The sequence below is a fragment of the Pleurodeles waltl genome, chromosome 3_2 (genome assembly GCF_031143425.1).
Source record: "Pleurodeles waltl isolate 20211129_DDA chromosome 3_2, aPleWal1.hap1.20221129, whole genome shotgun sequence".
Classification (NCBI taxonomy): Eukaryota; Metazoa; Chordata; class Amphibia; order Caudata; family Salamandridae; genus Pleurodeles; species Pleurodeles waltl.
In genome coordinates, this window is record NC_090441.1 from 91177482 (window position 1) to 91199072 (window position 21591).

At 45.1% G+C, this 21591-nt stretch overlaps 1 protein-coding gene across 1 annotated transcript; it reads right to left on the bottom strand.

Moving 5' to 3' along the window:
• Positions 1–1215: 1215 nt before the first annotated feature.
• Positions 1216–18451, bottom strand: CIDEB (cell death inducing DFFA like effector b). The gene is made up of 5 exons (XM_069226869.1): positions 18063–18451; positions 13652–13796; positions 7946–8095; positions 4993–5183; positions 1216–3265 (listed from the first exon to the last, which is right to left on the bottom strand). The coding sequence occupies exons 1-5, from the start codon at positions 18110–18112 to the stop codon at positions 3130–3132; spliced, it is 672 nt and encodes a 223-aa protein (XP_069082970.1). The 5' UTR covers positions 18113–18451; the 3' UTR covers positions 1216–3129.
• Positions 18452–21591: the final 3140 nt, after the last annotated feature.

Genomic DNA, 21591 nt, shown 5'->3' on the forward strand with positions numbered 1-21591 from the left:
ACCCCAACCATTCTTATAGCTTTGGAGGCCTGGAATAGTCTGAATCGTCACACTTGTAAGAGTGTAAAGGTTAATAGGTGTGTTTGTACTGTCATTGGCAGCGACAGCAGGGGCAGTGGGTGGTACAAGCCGCAGTGGCCTGCTGATCAGGGCCCTGACACTTTTTTTGTACACAAATTAAGCACTGGGGATTCATCCAGAGATTATGTATGAGAAGCAATTGTCTCATGTGATGGTGTTCACCTTTCGATGATGGTGATGGAGCTGTGTCTGTTACAGATGTGAGAAACATTGGCAAGGTTGTTGGGGGAGAAGTTGCAGTACCAAGGCCTTTTCGGAATGGAAGGTTTGGAGATTGGGTTTGGATAGAAGCAAGGTTGGTTATCCTGATGAGAGGGTCGATCAGCCCAGTGCTTAATTTGTAAATAAAGAGGAGCCGGTGCCCAAAGCCCTCCTCTTAAACACGCAGCTGCTGCAATTAAATTTGTGAACACAGAATATTGAGGCAGCGTAATACTGAAGCCATCTCGGGCCTCTTCAATCCTTATAAAGCCACCCCTGCCCCTTCAGCTCACTCTTGCAGCTGTTTTCTCCCTTTGTGACGTTTTTTTGTTTTCCCTTCCTCCGTCTTTCCCATATGTGTATTTTGATCGCAGCAAATGCTTGAGGCAGAAGAATAAGCCCCGGCCCTCAAAAATAAGTGCTGTGCTCAGCACCGGAAACAACAAGCACAAATTAAGCACTGGATCAGCCTAGAGTAGGGGCGGGAAAAGGCGGTTGCCACAGCTCAAAGTTCATCCTGAAGGTTAACAGGTTAGTTAGTAGGTTCAGATATTGAGCACTAGGGGTCGAGTGGATTGGTTGGAGGGCCTACAGTTGCTGAGAACAAATGAGAGTTTTAGGAAGCGTGCTAATTTGGCAGCCATGCCAAGGGCATGGCAAGGGTGGTTATGATTTGATATGCTTCTCTTTCATTAAAGTGACCTTTTTCATACATATATGAGGTGTCACTTATTCTTGCCATGCACCACGTTACCAGATGAGGTGCTTAAACTTCAACACATCCCCCAAAGAACAAAAAAAGACCAGACTGACAGAAGAGGGGCACTGTAAACTGTTCAACACATATCAAATATCTTCAGCCTGAAACCCACAGGGGTGTAAAAATTGAATCAGCTGAGATTAAACTATGGGCACGCCACTCAGAGGAAACCATTTAAACCACAAAGAAATGGTCTTTATTGAGTTATGTGTATTTGCAAACGCAACACAATGATTCTTCTCAAGCTGAAATTTAGCATATTTACAACCTTTTTCCACACTGAATCAAACATCTTCCCTTTTAAAACTGCATACTTTGGAGAGTATTTGTTCCCTGAGTACTATTTTCCGCTCCAGGAGCAAAGCCTACTTCACTGATACAGTTATGTACAGTTTCTACCAAGCACCTGATGAGACAGCGACAAGTACGCTTTTCATATAGCGCACACTGTACGTTGAGTGTTTCTGAGCGCTTGGGATTTAGCAGCCGCTAACAGTGATGGCTGGCCCATTGGGAACTAAAACTCGCAAGACAGAGGGTGCTTTTCTCATTGTCTGTCAAAATGCCACAAGACTGTCTAATTGGGTGAGAAAATCCATGCCACCCCTGCCAATGTTTTGAAATAAAAAATTACTATAGTTTAGCTTTATCCCTCTCAATAATTCCTGTATTTAAAGTCAAATAAATGCAAAACTAAAATTCTTCTATTTCAGTTTGTAATTGTTCCTCCGTTGAGTTCCAAAATGCTGGCTTCTAGGTGAGAAGGTGTTGCAGTGTGAATCTGTCAAGGATGGCACTGGGAAGAGTCTAAACCATCCTACACTCCCCACTGCTCTTCTAAATGGTGGAGGAGGACAGTCCCTCATGGAGCAACTGTCCTCCTCCATCACTTAGAAGAGCAGTAAGTGCCATCCTACAATGATCATCTAGGAGAGTGGTGGATCCAGTCCTGGACTCCTTCATCCAGAAGAGTGCAGAAGACGCCACCCTACTCTCGCCATCGAGGAGACGAGTATACTCATTCCTGCACTCCCTCATCCATGAAAAAGCAATGGATGCCAGATTACTCTCGCAGTACAGGAAAGTGGTGGACCTAATCCCACACCTGCGTCCTAGAAAGCTCAGAGGATGCCATACTACTCTTGCCATCTAGATGGGGAATAGACTCAATCCTACACTCCCTAGTCTAGGACAATGCAGAGGTTTCCATCCTCCTCTTGCTATTCAGGAGAGTGCTGGACCCAATCCCACACCGCGTCCTAGAAAGTGCAGAGGATGCCATACTACTCTTGCCATCTAGATGGGGAATAGACTCAATCCTGCACTCCCTAGTCTAGGACAATGCAGAGGTTTCCATCCTCCTCTTGCTATTCAGGAGAGTGCTGTACCCAGCCCCACACTCACTTGACCACAAAGCAGCAGAAGACACCATCCTACTCTCCGTCAAGGAGAGTGGTGGACCCAATTCCTCATTCCTTGTACAGGAGAGCTCAGTGGGTTCCACCATGCTGTCTACATCTAGGAGAGTAACATAGGCCACCGTCCCGTCCCTCATCTACTAGAGAGCCATGGGCATCTAACAGCTTTCCCTGATAGAGAATACATTTCGCCCCTGTTTAGGATATAGATGTAGCCTCCTATTCGCACTCCCCGACCAAGAAGAGAATAAGAAATGAAATTGCTCTCTTCCCCTATCCACCATGAAGGAGAGTATAGCAGGAACCATTCTTTCCCGATACCCATGCAGTCAAAACTTAACTCAACAAATAACGATGATCAGGGCCAATCCAATTAGAGGCTGGGCCTGACCATTAAAGACACTAATTTAGACACATTGAATGTATGACATTGGAAACAACTGGAAATAATTTTGCTATTATGGTTGGGGTCTCAAAAAAAGGAAATGGTGCTTACTTCCGAAATGAGGAAATCAGCAGACAAAAATCATATTGAGAGGTTATACCATTTTAAATATTCCACTCAGGTCGGGGAGGGGGTAATTATGGATGTAAACCAATTGTGAATAGCGGATTGTATCTGCCATCAGGTGTAGAGAAGGCTCAAGTCTTTGGGCCAGTTGCCCCTCCTCAGTCTTCATACTCTGTGATCCTAGTTGGCTGCCAGTGCTCGGGGCCCTCGATGAGACGTCTCAGGTAGCCGGAGGCGCTCAGCAGAACGTGTCCGGCTCCTTGCATCACTGATGTGATCACACGCAGGATCTCCCTGAGTAAAGGAACCAGTTGTCAGCACAAAGAAGACACAACATTACCAACAACCATCCGACCACAGCAGAGCATTAAAGGGTTGGTTACTTCCTGTGCAGTAAAGGAAGCCAAAAGAACACTGGATGTCAGGGGAAATACAAGGGCAATATGTTGACCGGGGAGCAGCAACAAAGCAGCGAGTTCTCACTTGCTTATTTCACTCTTTTCCCTTCCTAACAAAAAACCTAACCCAAGAAAGACAAGAGTAAGACAACCCAAGGGCACCTCGAAGCCTTCGGGACTACCCACCGCCAGAATGTTCATGTTGGACATAGAAACATGGGAAAAGTACCAATTGGTCTATGAGTGACAAGGCCTACCAGAATGTTAAAACGGTTGGGGGTGGGGTTTCTATAATATTGTAGTACTTCAGGTTCTTGTAGGACAACTGTAAACGTGCCCTGGGATATAGTAGCGGTATAGGACTACAAGTTCTGAGGGGGTGCTGGTGAATATTTGTGCTGGATCGTGTTGTCAGCTGTAGCAAATGATGTAGTGGCAGAGGATGTGGAGGGTGACATAATACATACATTATTGGGGTGATGAAGCAGGCTTGGCTTCGGGGAACAGTGTGGGATCTCTGACATGAGTGATGATATAGGACCAATGGCCGTGCGAATAGCTGGGACTATGATGTAATGGTGTTGGCTTGTGATGACTGTGGTGACTGAAGTTGGGTTGCTGGCTACAGGGCACAGTGTAGAAAGGTGGGGTGATGGAAACAGGTTTTCAAGTACTGTCTGTGGGTGGTGATTTAATAGAGACGGCATGCCAGATGTGGCGGGGATAATGTAGGAGTCCAAACTGTAGGGAATTGTGATGGATTCCTGATTGTAGAAAATAGTGCAATGTTGCAGGCTGTGGGAGATAAGATAAATGATCCATCTATAGGGATAATATGGAAGCACTGATTGAGAAAGACACTATAGACACTCATGCTATGTGGAATCATGTAATAGCAATGGGTGAAGGTGTAGTACACTGGCTGGGAGGGACTGCTTTGGAGCCCTGCTCTTGGTTCAATTGGAGTGATAACTCTGTGGGTATATATGGGGGGCAGAGATATTGCCAGAGAAGACTCTGTTATTGCACTAGTGGTAAGGGTTGCCATATGAGTCTTTCCTCTGGGCTCAGTCATAGGATTGGTAATTGTTCAGGATGTGGTTAAGGAATTCACCTTAGGCAGTGGTATAGAAGACCTGAACTACGCGGACGGTGCATGAACACTGCCTGCAGGGGAGTCAGTCGGAATGCTCACTGTATAGGTACAGAGCTGTAGCCCTGTTGCAGCAGTTAAGGATTATCATTTTATGGCATAGAATATACAAGATGGCTGCCCAAAAAGGATGACTTCCGTACCTGAGTGTATACAGGGGCATGAAAAGGTGTGAGCGTGGGAATCTCAATGGTATGATGTAACACCATCTTTTGGGAATGTGTATAAAGTCATAGGGATAATGCTTAAAGTTAGAGAGCAAACATTGCATTTGCTTCAATGACAGCCTTATTATTTGCATCCAACACACCATCTACCATAGCAGTCAGCATACCTTGTGAACACAGTATTTAGGTGCATTTTAGTAAGCAGGCTGTAGGTGTCCCACATACCCCATCAACTACTCCTAGTGTGCTAGACGATGGGAAAGTTTAGTTTGTACTGCTGCGTTATCTGCGAGTGCTCCTCACCTGAGCACCTTCTTGGGGCCCAAGCAGCGGAAATCACAGCTCATGGAGTAGAGCCCGTAGAAGGTGGCCTTGATGTTCAGGCTGCCGAAGAGATCCCGGGGATTCAGTTTGTAGATGTCAAAGGTGATGCGTGCAATGTCCTTGCTGTTCCGGGCCTTTTCCTTGTTCAAGGAATACGAGAGAGCCCCATTCTGGCAGACAGAGAAAGAAAACAATAACATTTAACTTAGTGTAATTCTACAGTACGTTCCGGCAATCAAATATAGCCTCAATATCTGATGCAAAAAGGAAAGAAATTTGCAGTAAAAATGAACTATGATATGGTTGCTAAAGAGATCTTTGCCTCTAGATTTTACTCTCACCAGTCTCAGGAGCTTTTACGTCAGGCAGGTGGTACTCCCACTAACGCAATGATATTAAGAGAGCCTCTGATTACGTAACACCAGATATCTAGCATGGATCCAACCCTCGTGGACAAAGGTGAGAGGATGTGCAAATCATGAGTGTGATGCTGTGGATCGCGTGAGTGTGGCTTCCAGAGCCATCTTACCTACTCCCCATCTGTGGTACACACAAACTCACTACTGATGGCCACTCTACAGACCTCATTCCTTTCAAAGGTGCCCACCAGGCTTCCTCTCCACTCTTCCACTCCACTCTTCCACTCACTCGCATGCACCACTTTCTGATGGATTCTCCCTTGCACTTCCCATTACAACACTTCCGAATGCTTGCCTTCAAAGGGCACACATTGGGTTTTATTGCCACGGTGCATAACACTGAGAAAGAGAAATACGTGCATCGTCTGCATTCATAGTAGACAAGCATATGGTTTGCACTAAAAAATGTCAGACATAATTAAATTCATTCTGGCCTAGTGCTATTAATATTCAAATGAGAGTTGGTGCATACTGTCACCGCAGAAAATGTCTGCTGAGCCTATCCTACAAGCATGTACATATTTTAGTTTTTCACTTTATACATCTTATTAAACCAATGCTCAAAAGTTGGAACCTGTGCAGATTGCCTCTGTCGTGTTGCTAGGGATCTTGAAACAAGCATTGTTAGAAAAATGAATTTCCTTGCTATCGGACACAACACTGGCATTTTTAATTCACAAGCAAGTGAAGTGATTAGGGGATTTGGGGGCCAGATGAATAATTTTTTGTATTTTAGTTGCAAACACTCCCAATAAGTGTTTTTGATCGCAAACATGTTTTTTTATAATTTTACAAACCCCATTTTAGGAGTTGATAAACTTTTACTTGCACCAAAAGTAGATTGTGACAACAGATACAGATACAGTATTTGGAAGAGGAATGTCGAATACCAAATTTTCGACTGCAAAGTTGAGGTGGTAAAGTATCTCCAAAATGGAAGGGGGGCACTTCCCTTCTGTTAATGTTAAAATAAAATTGCTGGAGAGAAGGCAGTGGTCCAACAGACCACTGCTAACTCCAACAAACTTAAGAAAACGAACTTTCTGTTTTTAAATACGCCTCCATGTCCCTTAAGAAAAACATGTGGTATTTAAACAACATGTTATTTGTCGAAAGGCAATCACAGACATGGTAATCTCCTGACACTTGCAGCCTACCATCAGAGTTGTATCTTCACGGGGGGTGTTTGTGGTTGAACACCCCCCAATAATTGCTCGGTCAGGTCACAGGCCCGTTGAGTGTCGGACTGATGATTAAGAAATGAAGAAATGACCCCCGTGACTCCACATGCAAGAACACACGTCGGAGTTACATGTCAGACCAGTCTTCACAGAGGAACTGGGGTCTTATTCAGACTTCAAGGCGCTACAGCAGCACTGATGTTTGTCCTCTTTCGGTCCTACCGCTCATGTTACACGTAATAGTGCCAATGGACGTCAGAATAGCATGGCACAGGTCTTTAGCGCTTGGTCTGAAGCAGGCACGGTCCCTGCATGGCAGCAGCTTTCCTTGGGCTCTCGTGGTCTTAGTGTCAAACGTCCATCCCTGTAGTGTGATTCAGGCACTAGAGGGGCCTTTTTGGAGATGCCAGGGACAATGCTAAACCGACCACAGCACTGACCCCGAGACAGGTACAGTTGTATTCTGCATACCAGTGTGCTGAAGGGACCGCGGGGCCCCAGCACCTCAGCAGTGCCACAGCGCGCAAGATCCTGGGTCAAGCAGGTGCTGCCCACCCATGGAATACGGAAGACCTCTAGTCCTAGACCCAGGTTTACTGTTAGTCACAGCAGGCAGCTCAAAGCAACACAAACAACTCTCCAGCATAGAACATAGATTTGTCCCGGGAAGTTGATAAAAGCGCATGGAAAAATGGCTTTGCATTGCAGGGCTAATGAGTCGACAGCAGCTGAAATATCCATAGGTTCGACACAAAGACGGATCTGCTAAAAAAGCGTGACCTGGTTTTGTGTCAAATCCAAAAGCCAAGTGAAAGCAGCACAAACAAGGTGTAAACAAAATATTGTGTTGTAATCTTACACCTAAAACAAGTAATCACCATCAAATTGCATAGTTACATGTATATGGTTGTCATTGCATTGACATTTGCACTAGACAGTACAACAAAAAACCCTCATGCAAATAGTGCTGGGTCGCCTGTGCACCAGAATCGCATTAAAAATGCGTTTTGCTAAAATAGCTTTTCTTGATGACACCATAGCGCATGAGTGACAAGAAACATGGCGCAGCACAACGTTTTACCAGTTGGCAACGCTTTTCATGCAGGACTGCGCAAAGTTTAACATATCTGGGCCTTAGTTTTACTTTCTATTCTGGCAGGTGTGGTTTTCCCCCTTAAAAATGCAAAGGATACAGCCAGCTGACAAAGCCTCTCGTGGTTCCAATAGGACAGAAGGCTGACCCTCTATTTGGTTGAGGTTAATCAGGATGAACGGCAGAAGGTCCCTGCACTGTACTAAGGAGGTGCAGGAGAACTTCTGCTGGAACCGCACCTTGACTGCCGTCCACTTTTGACCTTTCTCCAAGACCATGAAGGTCGTGTTGTCATCCACCATCTCGAAGAAGTCCTCGCTGTCCACAAGAGTCCCATCTTCGTCCAGCACCAGGGCAACGACCCCGGACAGCAGGAGAGCATCCATTGCCTAAAAGATAAAGGAGCGTCAGATTAGTAATCGATGGTCATCCTTTTTCTACCTCAAGTTGGGAGGGAGGTTGGTCATAAATTATTTTTGACCTAACTTGTTGCATTTTTCTTTCTGTTTTTGTAAGTGTCTTTATTACATCCGCAGTGGGATTGGCCTAATCCTAACACATTCCCTCTCGTTTCATCTCAAAATAGGAATGTCATTTCAACTGCAACATTTTTTAATAGTTTATAGTTTGGTGGAGAAAAAAAGACTGTGAACAATAGTCCAGAAGTTTTGTTTAGAGTTTTGCACTGAAAACTCTCCCTTTCATTTCAGGTATTTTGTTATGTGAACACATCTGCACAATTTTGAACTCTGCGATCAGACAAACTATTTTCCTGTGTGTTCACAGTTTCAGCACCGAGGCGCTAGAACCATGTCTCTGGGGTCATATTTCTTGTATCAAATGTAGCCACGGTTGCAGAACATGTTTTAAAAACCTGTCAGTCAGTTTCGAGACAGCTCTTAGGAGTGTCTTCTCAGAATGCAGCAAGTTAGATGCCGACTTGTGTACTTAAGAATGATTGAAGCAGTTTCCTTTTTGTAGTAAAAGGCAGTTGACCCAACTTCCCTATGCACAGAATGTATAATACACCTCAACATCCGACTTCTTTCTAGGGTGCCAGCTGTCATTACATTTATTGTTTATTTATTCAGTCATACTGGGTGTTGAGGTCACACTCAGGCACCAGGAGCAAAGGAATTGATTATTATTATAGAGCTGTTCCTGGAATAGGAATCCAGAGGCCTTCCCTGACTAGCCAATTATTCTGAGATCTCGAAGATTGCAACACTGATGTGGTTGTTACAGATTCAGGCTGCCTAAAGATGGATAGGTGAGGACTGTCTTTAGCCAGTGGACGTCCTTACCTACGCTTGGATTTGTGCGGAAGGATAGAGAGAGAAGCAAATTAAATAAGCATTGGCAAAGCCAATAGATCTGGCACTGGCCACCAGACTTTTGAGTTGATCTATGCTTGTTTTGGTTTGTCATGGTTTCTGCATAACTTTATTGTCGGAGTAAGCGGTTGCACCGTCAACGACCAAAAAAAAGATATGACCTAAAAGCAGAAATATCCTTTTGGGCTGAATAAGCACACATTGCCACAGTAGTCCCCAGCACTTAAGGGAAATACGTTTTGTCTGAATGCGCTCCTTCTGAAATACTGTCACTCCCAGTGAAGTTAGCCAATGGCCCAACGGGGAAGAAACGTGTGAACGACACAGACCCTGTATGTATATTAATCATATACTTTTAGCAAAATCAAAATGCCGTTTCTAACATCAGCCCGAAAAAGTGAACAGGATGATAGTGGGCCGGCCTTCAATAGAAAGAAAACATCATAGCGGCCGCGGTGTCAGAGGAGGGACACCAAAGGGGAAAGGGGGGTCAAGGAGCCATGCACAGCAGAGAGCACCAGAGCACATGACTCAATGTAGCAACTTCGCTTCTTTTAATACCTTTCTTTAGATTACCGGTTTATTGTGATGTTTTTAATGAAATCTTTTTAAAGAGCGTTTGTGATTACAAACAACTGTGAGCTATTTAAAGGAGGGACCTTTCTAAACAACATGGTTACAGAGAGGATATGATGCTGCTTTACATCCGAACACTTGCTGATCTCATCAGTACCTTTCAATGTTACATCCCAGAGATAGGTCCAGGTAGGCCATTCATGGTGCCCATGTTTACTGGTGTTTGTGCGAAATAAATTGCATCCTCCATGAAGACGTCTCTATCCATACAAGCATGAAAAATACGAGTTATCACCTCAAGGAGGGACTAAGATGTGAAAGGAAGTGAAGGAAAAAACGACATTTGCCATTTTTTCACTTACGGTCACTGAAGTTTTCATTTAGCTAAGTATTAATACTATATATGGCCAGAGTGGATTACAGCATGGAGCTATAGTGGCATTAAGTGTATGACAGTGAGACACCATGATTAAGGAGGATTAGGTGAAAGCAAGTGATAGGGGATGTACACAAGTGCGTAGGTACCGTGGTGCAGTTGGTGCAGTTGCGCCGGAGCCCAAAGGTGCACATGGGCCCAAGCTGCCCTGCACCAACTGCTGTCAGTTTAGAGACTGAGGGGCATATTTATGAAAAAGTGGCACATCAGAGCTGATGCGCCACTTTTTATGCACCCCCTACCGGCACCTAATGACACCATGCGTGTGCCGTATTGATCATACAGCGCACCATGGCGCACGTTAGGGAAATAACGTCATAATGTTGATGCTAGTTTGGTGCTGTGCAGGATTAGCACCAAAAATGTTGACACTAATCCTGAAAAGTTAAAGGAGGCCGATTGAAAACAATGGGGGTTTGATTTTATGATGCTAACATTCCAGCAGTGGACTCTCATAGATTCCACTGTGCCGTTTTTCTGGGCCTCATAATGCAGGAACCCCCCCCCCTGCATACATTATGCCTGGCACAGGCATAATGTGGTGCGAGGGTTTACAAAGAGGCGCAACGCATTAATTGCACCACTTTGTAAATATGGCACAGCATTTTTGCCAACCTAACGCCACATTAACGTCATAAAAATGACGCTAATGTGGCGCAAGGTGGCGCTAGGGCCTCCATAAATATCGCCCTGAATTTTTTAAACATGGATCCTGCTTGGGGCTTGGCGTTGTGTTTACTGTTTGAAGAGGGTGGAGGATGGAGGGGCCTGGAGGGAAAGAAGATAAGGGAGAAACAGAGGAGAGGAAAGAGAAGAGGAGGGTGAATGAAAAGAGAGGAAAACAAAACGTGACAGAATGAGACAAGGGGTTAAGAATCAGATGGAAAGGAAAGAGACAAAAGGGGGCAGGAGAAGAGGAAACCAAAGGTGCCAGAAATTACTGTGTCAGGGGAAAAGGAAGCAAGATCTGAGGAAGAGTGAGATTCAGAAGAAGGGAGAGGGAGATAAAGCCAGAGAGGGAGGGCTTATGAAAGAGGATAAATGAAGGAAATGAGAGAGGGGTGGAGAGAGGGAAAGGAGGAGGAAAGACTGGTAGACCAGTAAGCAAGAGTGCAGCTATCTTTAGTGCAGCAAGTGCAGTGACACCTCCGCCAGTGGTGTGATAGGAAAACTGACCTATGGGCACATTTCTCTTGTTTCCATTAAAACCCGTGACACCCGCGCCACGTCACTGGATAGATGTAGCACTAAGTGAGGAATAGGAGAAAAGAAGGAGGAGAAAATTAGAGACGAGGCCCGAGGGTGGAGGTAAGTTACAGTTAGGCGTAAAGTAGGAGAGTGTCCAGAGGCCCCTACTCTGTGGGATAACAGGACACAGGCGGCCATCCCTACAGATGCCATGAATGTCAGAGCAATGTTTGAGGGTGTGAACTCTGTTTCAAAAGTAGGTGATGCTTCAGTCGGTTTTTAAAGGATGTGAAAGTACGGTCTGAGCAGACATCAATGGATTTGTAGTTCCAAATCTGAGGACCAAAACAGAAGTGTGATGGTGTAAGATGACCGCCCTTCCTTGTGGGCATAGAAAGGATGCTCGATTCACAGGGAGGCCGGTGAGAATAGCCCTCTCATGAAACAACCAGTGCCTGTACGACGTGTCTTAGATCCGCTTTAGGTACATTTCTTGATTCATTTCATTGATTGATTAATTTCTGTATCCTTAACTGACACTGGGTACCGTTTCCCAGAGATTTAACATGGGGGTCTTCGTTGAGTTTGTTGTCTGTTTTTTTCTCTTTTAAACAATTTATCATTTTAAGATAGGGTATCATCAAATCAGCCAGTCATGCAATGCATTTCCCCTGTTTCCCTTCAATGTGTCCTGCGTTTCTTGTTCCTTTCTGATTCTTTTAACCCCCTTCTTTAGTGCCAATCCCATTCACAGTCTACACTTGTGTCAAGTTATCCCCCGGTGGCGCCCCCAGTATATTACTCATGTCAGCTAATTTGCCCAAACCCTCCTGTGCCCCTTAGTCCATCCTCGCTGCCCTCACATGCAGTTCCTTTGGCAAAGTCCACTCCAGCATATCTTTTCACCTAACCTCTACTGTAGGAGCTCTGGGACACAACCACTGGATTGCAGTTCTTCTTGTTGCCAGCAGCAGCCCCAGTGCTGTGCACCTATATAGGGGTTTTCCCTATTAGGCCTGGAAATTCTTCCCAGTAGACATGTGTGGTGTCTATTAATCTTCGTTACTACTGTTAGTAAAATAACTCCATCTTTTCAATAGCTCACTAGTATCCGACAACTCCTGGTCATATATGAAAAGGTCACCCCAGTTCGCCGCAATGTGGGCAGGCAGAGGACATGTCTGGATACATTCTGGCTAGCTACTGTGGGGTCCCTAGTAACGAGGAAACGCTGTGCTGCTGCTGCTGTGATGTGAAAGACAAAGGAGGGAAATTGCACGATTTGCCAGAATCCTGCCCTATTTCAAGCCTAGAGCTCCAGGCTCGTGCAGAGACAGAAGACTTGCTAAAGCACCCAGCCCTACCATAGCCTAAGAGCGCTGGTTGGACAGTAGAGCTCTCCGCTATATATCATTACATTCTGCACGACCTCATCCACCAGGTGAGATGAGGAAACAGCGACAGCCTTCAGCGTAGGCCGCTGTGAAAGGTGAAGGTCGGCCAAGGTCATTAACCCTCACCCTTCCCTAGGTTTATCTTCCGTGTATGAGGTGCAGGGCAGCTGCTCTCCTCAGGCCTATCATGTTGGATTTACCACCTGTGTGCACAGGCAGGTGGGGACTGTGCTAGGTGTTGACAGAAGATCTAGCTTCATCTCCAAAACCACGAGAGCCAAGGAGCATGTCTCTGCCACAAGTTGCTGCAGTCCCTGCTGACATGCGGCGTTCACCCCCACATGAGTACACTCTCAGTCTCTCTGGGCAGTCACCGCCACCGATGCAGACCCGTGGACCTCCGCTGCGGCATCACACACAAGGCTCAAGGGTTGGTCCCGGATGTATCCTGATGCATAATGTGTGCACGCAGGACTTTCTTGTGAGAATGCTCACTCCTGACCAGATGCTGCTGGCACACCTGCTCTGCCCCTTGATTGGTGGACAGACAGAAGAGAAGACTTGGAAGAATAACCTAGTGGTCTGAAATAGTATGTTTACTAAGCAACTGTAGGTAACTGAAATAAATATTTCTTTACAGAAAGTTACAATACTGACTAAAAAGTTTAGTTATGGCACGGTATATATGTGCTAGCTGACTTTCATGTTCTACCTCATACCAGAAGTTCCTGTTTAAAATCACTATGCGCTGAAAGTCACGGTCCAAGAGGAGGTACTTGGCAGCCCAGTGGGCTTGGATGGCTACAGGCTCCTGTTTCCATGGACAAGGATTGGCTTGCTGACCTCGAATACCATAGAACTCTACCTCTTGATATTAATTCATTGAGGGTGTTCTTGGTGCTGTCAGGACTCATCTTCTGATAAGGACCGTGTTACTCAGTGTGAGTTTTGCATTGCCTGGACACAGTAAGGAATTCTATAGGAGTAAAATCATCATCCCAAAATGTTGACACTCACCTTTGCAATAAGCTCCCGCAGCGTGCCTGCAGTGACCCCCTTTTTGGTGCTTCGATTGTGCGTGCACACACGGAACGGCCTTTGGGGTGGGCTAGATGGTGCCCAAACCCTTTTTGTTAATTCTGAACTAACAGAAGAGACAGACCTGCAAGGCAAAAATACAAAACATTGTTCAAAAGTGAAGACGCCCTATAACACACGCCAAGGGAAAAGAGATGTTACTTAGCATCCCTGGAGACCACAGTTTGCTGAACATAAGCATAAAGACATAACAATGTACCAGCACTTTTTAGGTTAACTTGTGTTAAGAGGTCAGTGATAGGTCATGTAAGCAGGATCCTTGACATACAACTTATAATGAAATGTTAGTTCAACTATTGAGCAGCTGCTGCAACCAGTTCTGTGTAGTCTTCAAGCCTGACATTGTGAGTGGAATTGGCAGATGCCAATACCAACAGCCGCATGCCAACTGGCAGCAGCGTGAGCGAAATAGGCAAAAGAGACTGCTGTGATGTAACAGTTTATGGAAGGTGGGTGCCACTCTGCAGGGGGCTATTCTGGGTCATATCGCAGTGAAGTAAGGCTTGCAGAAGGTCAGACGTGTGCATTTAGGGTTCCGTACCACATATGCCTCCGTGGTGTCCTAATTCAGCGTAAGGCATAGACTCATCAGTGTCTTCCTCATGCTGAGATGCAAGCACATAGGGAACACGTGCATTCTACATGTGATGTGTACGAAGATGCATGAGTGGGGACATGCAGGAAGTTTGAGTACCCAAGAAGTCAGCAACACAACACGCTCCTGGGATTGCATCAGGTGTTGACAGGGACTATGTGTGAAGAAACACTCTGTTTCTCCATTGGCTTGCAGTGGTTCACCTTCAGAGCTGAGCCAGCCTTTACCAATGATGTTAAGAAGTAACCAACGCATTGCCTGATAGAGAAGGAGCGCATCACCACAGAGCTGTGAGAGCTGTTGAGTGGTCTGGAGAGACCATACAGTGTGTGGAGCTACTGTGGTGATGTGCTAATTATTTTTATGATATTAGTCTAAAAGCATCACCTTACTTATCTTTGTGCAGTGACCACAGGGTGGAGTGAAGAAAGCAGGGAACAACAATTAGGGTTTCTCACATCCACAAAAGGTACCACACACAGTACCCTAGGAAAGTGCTGGTGTGTATGGTCTGCACTTGGACGGTCAAGAAGACACTCATGACGAATAGCAGCACACCACTAATCTTTTTTCCCTTAGTGTCTTTGATGCATACCAGGATATTAGTGGAGGGGATATGGACATTTCAATTTACTTTAAGCGTTGCCCATTTGTGACAGTTGTGAGTGCGGAAGAGGAGTAATAGGGTTCAGCAAATCCAAATACTAGACATACTATAAATCTAAGCATGTGGGGCTGTGGAGGCATAAGTTCTTCTGTAAAGTAGAGCTACAGAGAAAACCACAACCCGGGGCACCTTGGCAACCACACAGAAGTACAGAGAATTTCAAATGAAATAAGGGACCAAGTTAGAGAAAAACAGTAGCAAAAATGTAAAGGAATCATTGTTAACTGAAGATGCTACTGTTGGAGAGGCCTGGGAGTTAGTGAGAGGGATTAAACATGCTGCTGGGTGCATGAGGGGGCCATTGTTCGGGAAGGAGTGACGGGGATATGCACATTGTAAGAAATGGTGAGAAGGAGAAGGCTTTGAATGGAAGAGTGGGTTAGAGAGGTGGATCGGAACAAGAAGCCCATGCAGGAGTTTTCGCTGTCGGGCCAAGTTCCACATGTGGAATGCCAAGATCTGCCCATCACATTCACTGCATGCAGCCAGTGAACAAAGTGGGCACACGCCTCCAGGAGATGTAAATTCGAGGGTTTGAGTGGAAAATGAGATTTCATGGTTTTTCTCAGATGATAGTGATGTAGGAGAATGAAGGGCAGCTAGTGCCAGTGTTGGTGAGGTATGAACTGATAATAATTGAAACATTTGTGGACGGCGACAGTAACTGGAGAGCTAGATCATTTGGATTGGCAAGATGTCGCTGTGTAAGCTAGGACACCTAACAGCTCTTTGAGCATGTGCATGGACTTGGGCAACCTCAAAACTAACAGCTGGAAAGATTGGCATCCCTGGCAAAATATTAGAGAGAGATTGGCATTGCTTAAAAAGGGGGAGGGCTTTGTTTCTTACACCAGACCGCTCCTTGGCATACCTTCAAATTATCCTACCCAAGGAAATCATGTCATTTTGACTCGTTACCCCTAAAGGAGGCACTTTGAAAGGGGATGCCATTCCGAAACAAAGGTTCAAGTATAGAAATATTTGGTTAATTCACAATCAAATATAGAAAAAGTTTCCAGTTTTCAATTTTGCTTCTTTATTTGTATGTACTTTATTACTTTTAATGTACCAATTTTAATATTATTTAATTTTGGAAAAAAAGTTGCGGGCTTCCAGGGGTCCTCAGACCACAGGTTAAGAACCACTGGTGTAGAGCTTTAAGTACACAAAAACAATAAGCCACTTGTGGATCTGCTCAAAGGTGGCAGTTAAGGCACAGCCGAGAACAGTGATGTAGCAGTGCTGGTTGCAACAGTGTGGACATAGAACATCACTGTAGACACCCGAAAAATAACCACAACCAAAATAAGCTGCGTTACCGCAGTCACAGATGGGACTCTGAGTAAGGAGGACTGGATGAAAGGCCAGGAAGAGGATGATGTTCTGACAAGGGTTAGTAAGCACATACTCAACGGTGGTTACAGTAAGGTGGAGCTGGAGAATCAATTATGCTTTTGTAATGTGGCAGCTGAATAGAAAGTGGAAAAAGGGGCTTTCCATAAGTTAGGAGTGGTGACCATAAGGCCGCTCACTCATGGGAAAGTGACACACTCCCAAAGAGAACTGCAATGGGTGTTCACTCAGACACTCACTCATGGGAAAGTGACACACTCCTAAAGAGAGCTCAGAATGGGTGTTCACTCAGCCTCTCTCTAATGGGAAAGTGACACAGTCCCAGAGCCCCTCATACGACCTATGCAACACAAATGGCTCTCTTGAGAATTTCCCAGTGAGCCAGAGTCCGTCTTTCTGCATCAGAGGAGTCTTTCCAGTAGGCCCCATCTGGTCTCAGGCCTCGAATGGACACGCAGATGGGGGTATGTCATAGGTAGGTGAGAATGCAGTGCCAGCCTCGTGTGCGGTGAGACCAGACGGCGAGCTCATCCCTAGAAGACACACAGAATAGGGGCACACCAGAAGAACATGGTGCAAAGTATCCGTAAGAGGTGGGACTATGGTGTGTTTCATCCACAACAAACACATAGATGAAGTCCCAGAGGAACGTGGAAGTCTGGCGGACGCTTCCAGTAAGAACTGAGCTCATTCAGTGCTTAATTTGCGCTTGTTGTTTCCGGTGCGGGGCACCGGCACTTATTTTTCTTCCTCAGGCATTTAGGGCCATATGTATCAAGGGTTTTACCCATTCTGTGTCTATGGGGAAAATGTGTTTGTACATATGGGCCTTACTGCGAACAAAAGACACATATGGAAAAGACGGAGGAAGAAAAGGCGTCACAATGGGAAAAGCAGAAACAGCAAGAGTGAGCTGAAAGGGCAGAAAGTGACTTTAAATGGATTGAAGAGGCCCGGGATGGCTCCAGGATTACGCTGCTTCAGTATTCCGTGTTAGTAATTTACAAATTAAGGACTGAGCTCATGGAGAGAATTCTGAAAGATGAAGGCCACAACTAGGTCTTATGGCTCACTGGAGAGCAGGACACGAGCCGCGCTGCCCCTGTTAGCCATGAAACTTCACTGGCACTCTCAGGAATACCTACACCAAGGTGAGCAATCCCCACATGTACTACAAACCTATCTTTCAAAGCGCCCACTTTAAAGCATGGTATTCCACCAACATTCGCGTATAGCAAAGGCTATTGATGAGGTTTCAAGAAGAGCAACACACAAGCCCTAGCTGATGTCACACAAACCCCTAAAGTGAAAACATCTCCTTGTGAAATGTACCCGAACATACGTTTGTCTTATATTACTCCCACCTCCCGATGTCACCCACTCATCTATTCGCATGAACAAGCAATGCAAGGGGCGGGGAGAGCGTCATGGGACATCCAGAGATGACGTAAACCTACTCTGGTGTCACCTTGCAGCCACGTCCCCCACATAGATCTGGGGGGTCCCAGGGAGGCAGAGGAAGCGGGCTGCAGGCACGATGATGTCATGCCATGGGGCAGTCACTCTGCGTCCTGGTGGCAATACCCGAATTAGGTACCAATAACACCTGTTATTTACAGCGCTCAGAAGTGCGGTACGAAGCGCTAAATGAAAAGTTAGTAGGCAATGGCATACGACAAAGACATATAAATCTCTATAAATAACGCAAGGCTCACCGGATTAACGCGGCTGGAGACAGGTATTCTTTGGTTTTCAGATACTCCATGTCCACAAATGATGCCGCCTTGACCAGAGAGAAGAGAACCAAATCCCTGGCTGGGGTAAGAAGCGCTTTCCTCTGAAGCCTGGCCCGTTCCTCTCTCACCGCTACCTCGAAGCCGAGGCGTTCCTTAGAGACGTTTTGGCTTTCAAAGGCTGCCTCGACTACCAAAGTCCGATGGAACTTGACATTCAGGACACGTCACGGTATCATTCCTTTCTAATAGGGCGCACAGATACCATGTTGTTGGGTAATAAGCAGTCTCTGGACTCTGCCCCTTACAGCGCACAGCAGAGTCACAACAAAGTCCAGGAGCCGGAGGGGGAGGAAGTGGCCATTAAAGAGACAGAGACGTGTCAGAGGTCACATGACTTTTAGCGCTCGCCTAATATTCACTAAAACAAAATACATTTGATTACTGAAATAAAATACTTCTGTAGCCTGATGTGCCATCCTGTTCGAAGTGTGCACTTCCTATGCAGCATGGTCAAGGTCTGGGACCAGGCTAATGTGGGAGCAAATTCATCGGTCACCCAGGGCATCAAGTTAAGAGGGGTGCCAAATCTAGACCAAACAAATGCAAAATAAAAATGAAAAACAAGCACTGGCTAAGCCAATGGAGCTGGATTTAATGTGCTAGCAGCAAGGGACACAGAGCACACTAGTAGTGAAGTATTCCATCATGCAGCTAATGCAAGCAGTCCTGTGGAGGTGGAAGTATAAATCCACACAACCACTAGCAATAGGTGAGAAAGGAATACTTCACTGAGTTGAGCCAACTTGGAATTCACAAAGTCTCAGCTTGATAGCTGACAATGGATGTTCGAAGAAGGCCAATGATTTAAAGATACCAATGCTGAAGAACTGTAGTTACAGCTGAGGAACTGTTTCTTCTCCTGCACTGAATCATTCATAGATTCACATGCTTGAATATGTATACCAAGTCGGTACTTTCAATATAACATTCTATGAAATGAGGCTTACTTTAATGGAACGGGTTGTGTAGTGCAGAACTGCACCGGACCCACCGCTGTTTCAGCTGTTGAATAAGGCTTGGTGAAGGTGTGGGTTGTACATCAAGTCTCTGATCATGCAAATGTCCAGTAGGGTATCTCAGCAAGGAGTGCAGTTGTGCCACCAAGCATCTTGTCAAATGTACGCTAACTCTGTGTCTCGGAGGACGTCCAGTTTGAAGGTGAAAGAAAGAGATATATGATGTAATCCAGCGTGATATGCCCTGGTTTGATAACTCTTTGATAGAGGTTACATATGAAACGAATAATTGGTCTATTTTCCACAGGGCTTTAGTTCTAACTTTGTAGAAATGTATTCATCTTTCGAGATCTAATAAATGAAGAGACCTCTTTGCAGCTGTTAGTTGTGTAAAAAGGTTACCAAGTAGATCTTATCATTAAGAAGAAAAGAGGTTGGTACCTTTAGTATACATTTTGGGTTAGCAGACAGTAACCTTATTTTTATAAAATTTTATGTAAGGAGAAGGTTTGTGTTTCGCTGGTGTGTCTTGACTTGCTGACATTATTGCCAATGAAAAGGGAGTTTCCCATGGCAGTATTTGTAGAGAGGCTTTGTTTATGGGTTGGAAAGGGTCTTTGATTAGTTGACCTAGCACTGTGCTCAGTTCCCACTCTGGTGGATTCTTGTGGGGAAAGGTGTGAAACAGACAGCTCATAGATTCTTAAACCACGAAGATGATGCAGAAGGAGTTTTTAAATACCTGCATATGTCTGCCAGCTATATCCACATTGAAGAATACCTCACACCAGATTCTCTACATGTGGTAGATAAGGTACCACTTCATGAGAATGCATAGAAAGCAGAATAGTATTATTAGCTGAGACCAAAATGCAAGGGGCAGGTTTTGACAGTAGAAGTTGCCCTACCTTCCTGTTTATTGCAGTTTTGTAAAATGTCCTGGAAACCATATTCTAGGTCCGCAGCAGTCAGATACAGAGACATTGGGTAGTGGCGAGAGAAGGAACTGACCTGTTTTGAAACAGTTTGGTCTTGCTAGTGAGAGATACCAAAGGTCTGTGAACCGAAAATGTCTGGCCTACCCCGGGGCGACTGGTGTCAGGGTATGCATCTCTTTCTTCATTTTCCATTAGATTCTTGGGATTAGTGAAATCAAGGGAAAAGCACACACAAATTTCCCCGACCAGAGAATCAAAAACTCTTCCCCTAGGAGTCTGGATACCAACACCTACTTGTTTAGTTTCGGCATTTGGTAAAGAGATAGTTTGTCCTTTCTTTAAAAGACCAGTTCCAGTTGTCTAGAGTGTAGCTCCTAGACGTCTCAGTCCACATACATTCTGCTTAGGATATCTGCTGTCTCAGTGTGCAAGCCTTGAACATATTCCACCGTTAAAGTGATTTTGTGATGTAGATACCGATGCCTTAGTCGTTGAGCCTCTTTTGATGATTGTTTTGACTTTGTTCCTCCTTGCCTGTGTTTGAAATATAGAGTTGTCATGGTGTCTTTTTTATTCCAATATCGTGGTGTGACATTAGAAGTAGGATGTACTAAAATTGACAGCGGTTAAGGCCTTCTCCTGAGGAGACCAAAGTACACTTGCATAGAGGTTTCAATACGTGCTCCCCAAACCTTCAATGAGGCACCTGTTGTCAGATAAAAATGCAGTCTGACCTCATAAAGGTCCTATTCTGCAGAGTTTTCCTTTGGCCATCCAGCAGCACATGGATTGTTTCATGTTCTTTGTTATCTGAATGTGGTCATCCCAGTTGTCAGATACGTATCTCGTCTTCAGCCCAGCTTCTCATTCTGAGCAGAAATGGGGTGATCAAAGGAATGCAAGGTGACAGAGGGCCCAATTTTCGGAATGTGATCCCTTCATTTGTGGTTATTTCTTTTAACAACTGTGTACATTTTGCTTGTCTTTCTTGTGATGGGTAAACCTTTAGTAGATCAGACCCTATCAATAAGATCTACTGTGCTGGTACAAGGACCGACTTCTTCACAAAGGGCAAGAGGCGCAACTCTTTCTGTAGAGTCAGGATTTGAGAAAAAGGGTCTTATGTTTGATGTGATGATGGAGTTTTAACGTTTATCGATTGCAAGATATGTATTTACAAAATCATCTTGAACATTTATTTTTGTTTATAAACTTGTTCAGTGCTCTCAAATCTAGAATGGGTCGCCACTCTCTGTTCTTTTTTGACTGAGAAAAAATCTTGAGTAAAACCCTTGATTGTTTTCATAATCTGGCACCGGTTTAATGGCAGTGTTCTGTAGTACACGTTTTATCATCTCAGATCCTCAAACTGATGATGATCTTCCTTAGCTGGAAACATTGTCGGAGTCAAACCCCAAGGCCTCAGGGATCTCCCAGACAACAGCAGATGTTGAGTTGAGCTTGCAAGTAGATAACTGAGTCTGTTACCCACCCTCTACTCCACCACTGAAAACAATGTTGGAAGAGGTTAACTACCTTCTCGAACCACAACAC

Excerpts from the sequence above, each read along its gene's own strand:
- CIDEB (XM_069226869.1), bottom strand. The coding sequence starts at position 18,112 with ATGGAGTATCTGAAAACCAAAGAATACCTGTCTCCAGCCGCGTTAATC. Across the intron at positions 5,184-7,945 it reads AAAAGTGGACGGCAGTCAAG|AATGGGGCTCTCTCGTATTC; the intron begins GTGCGGTTCCAG and ends TCTGTCTGCCAG. Across the intron at positions 3,266-4,992 it reads GGCCCCAAGAAGGTGCTCAG|GGAGATCCTGCGTGTGATCA; the intron begins GTGAGGAGCACT and ends TCCTTTACTCAG.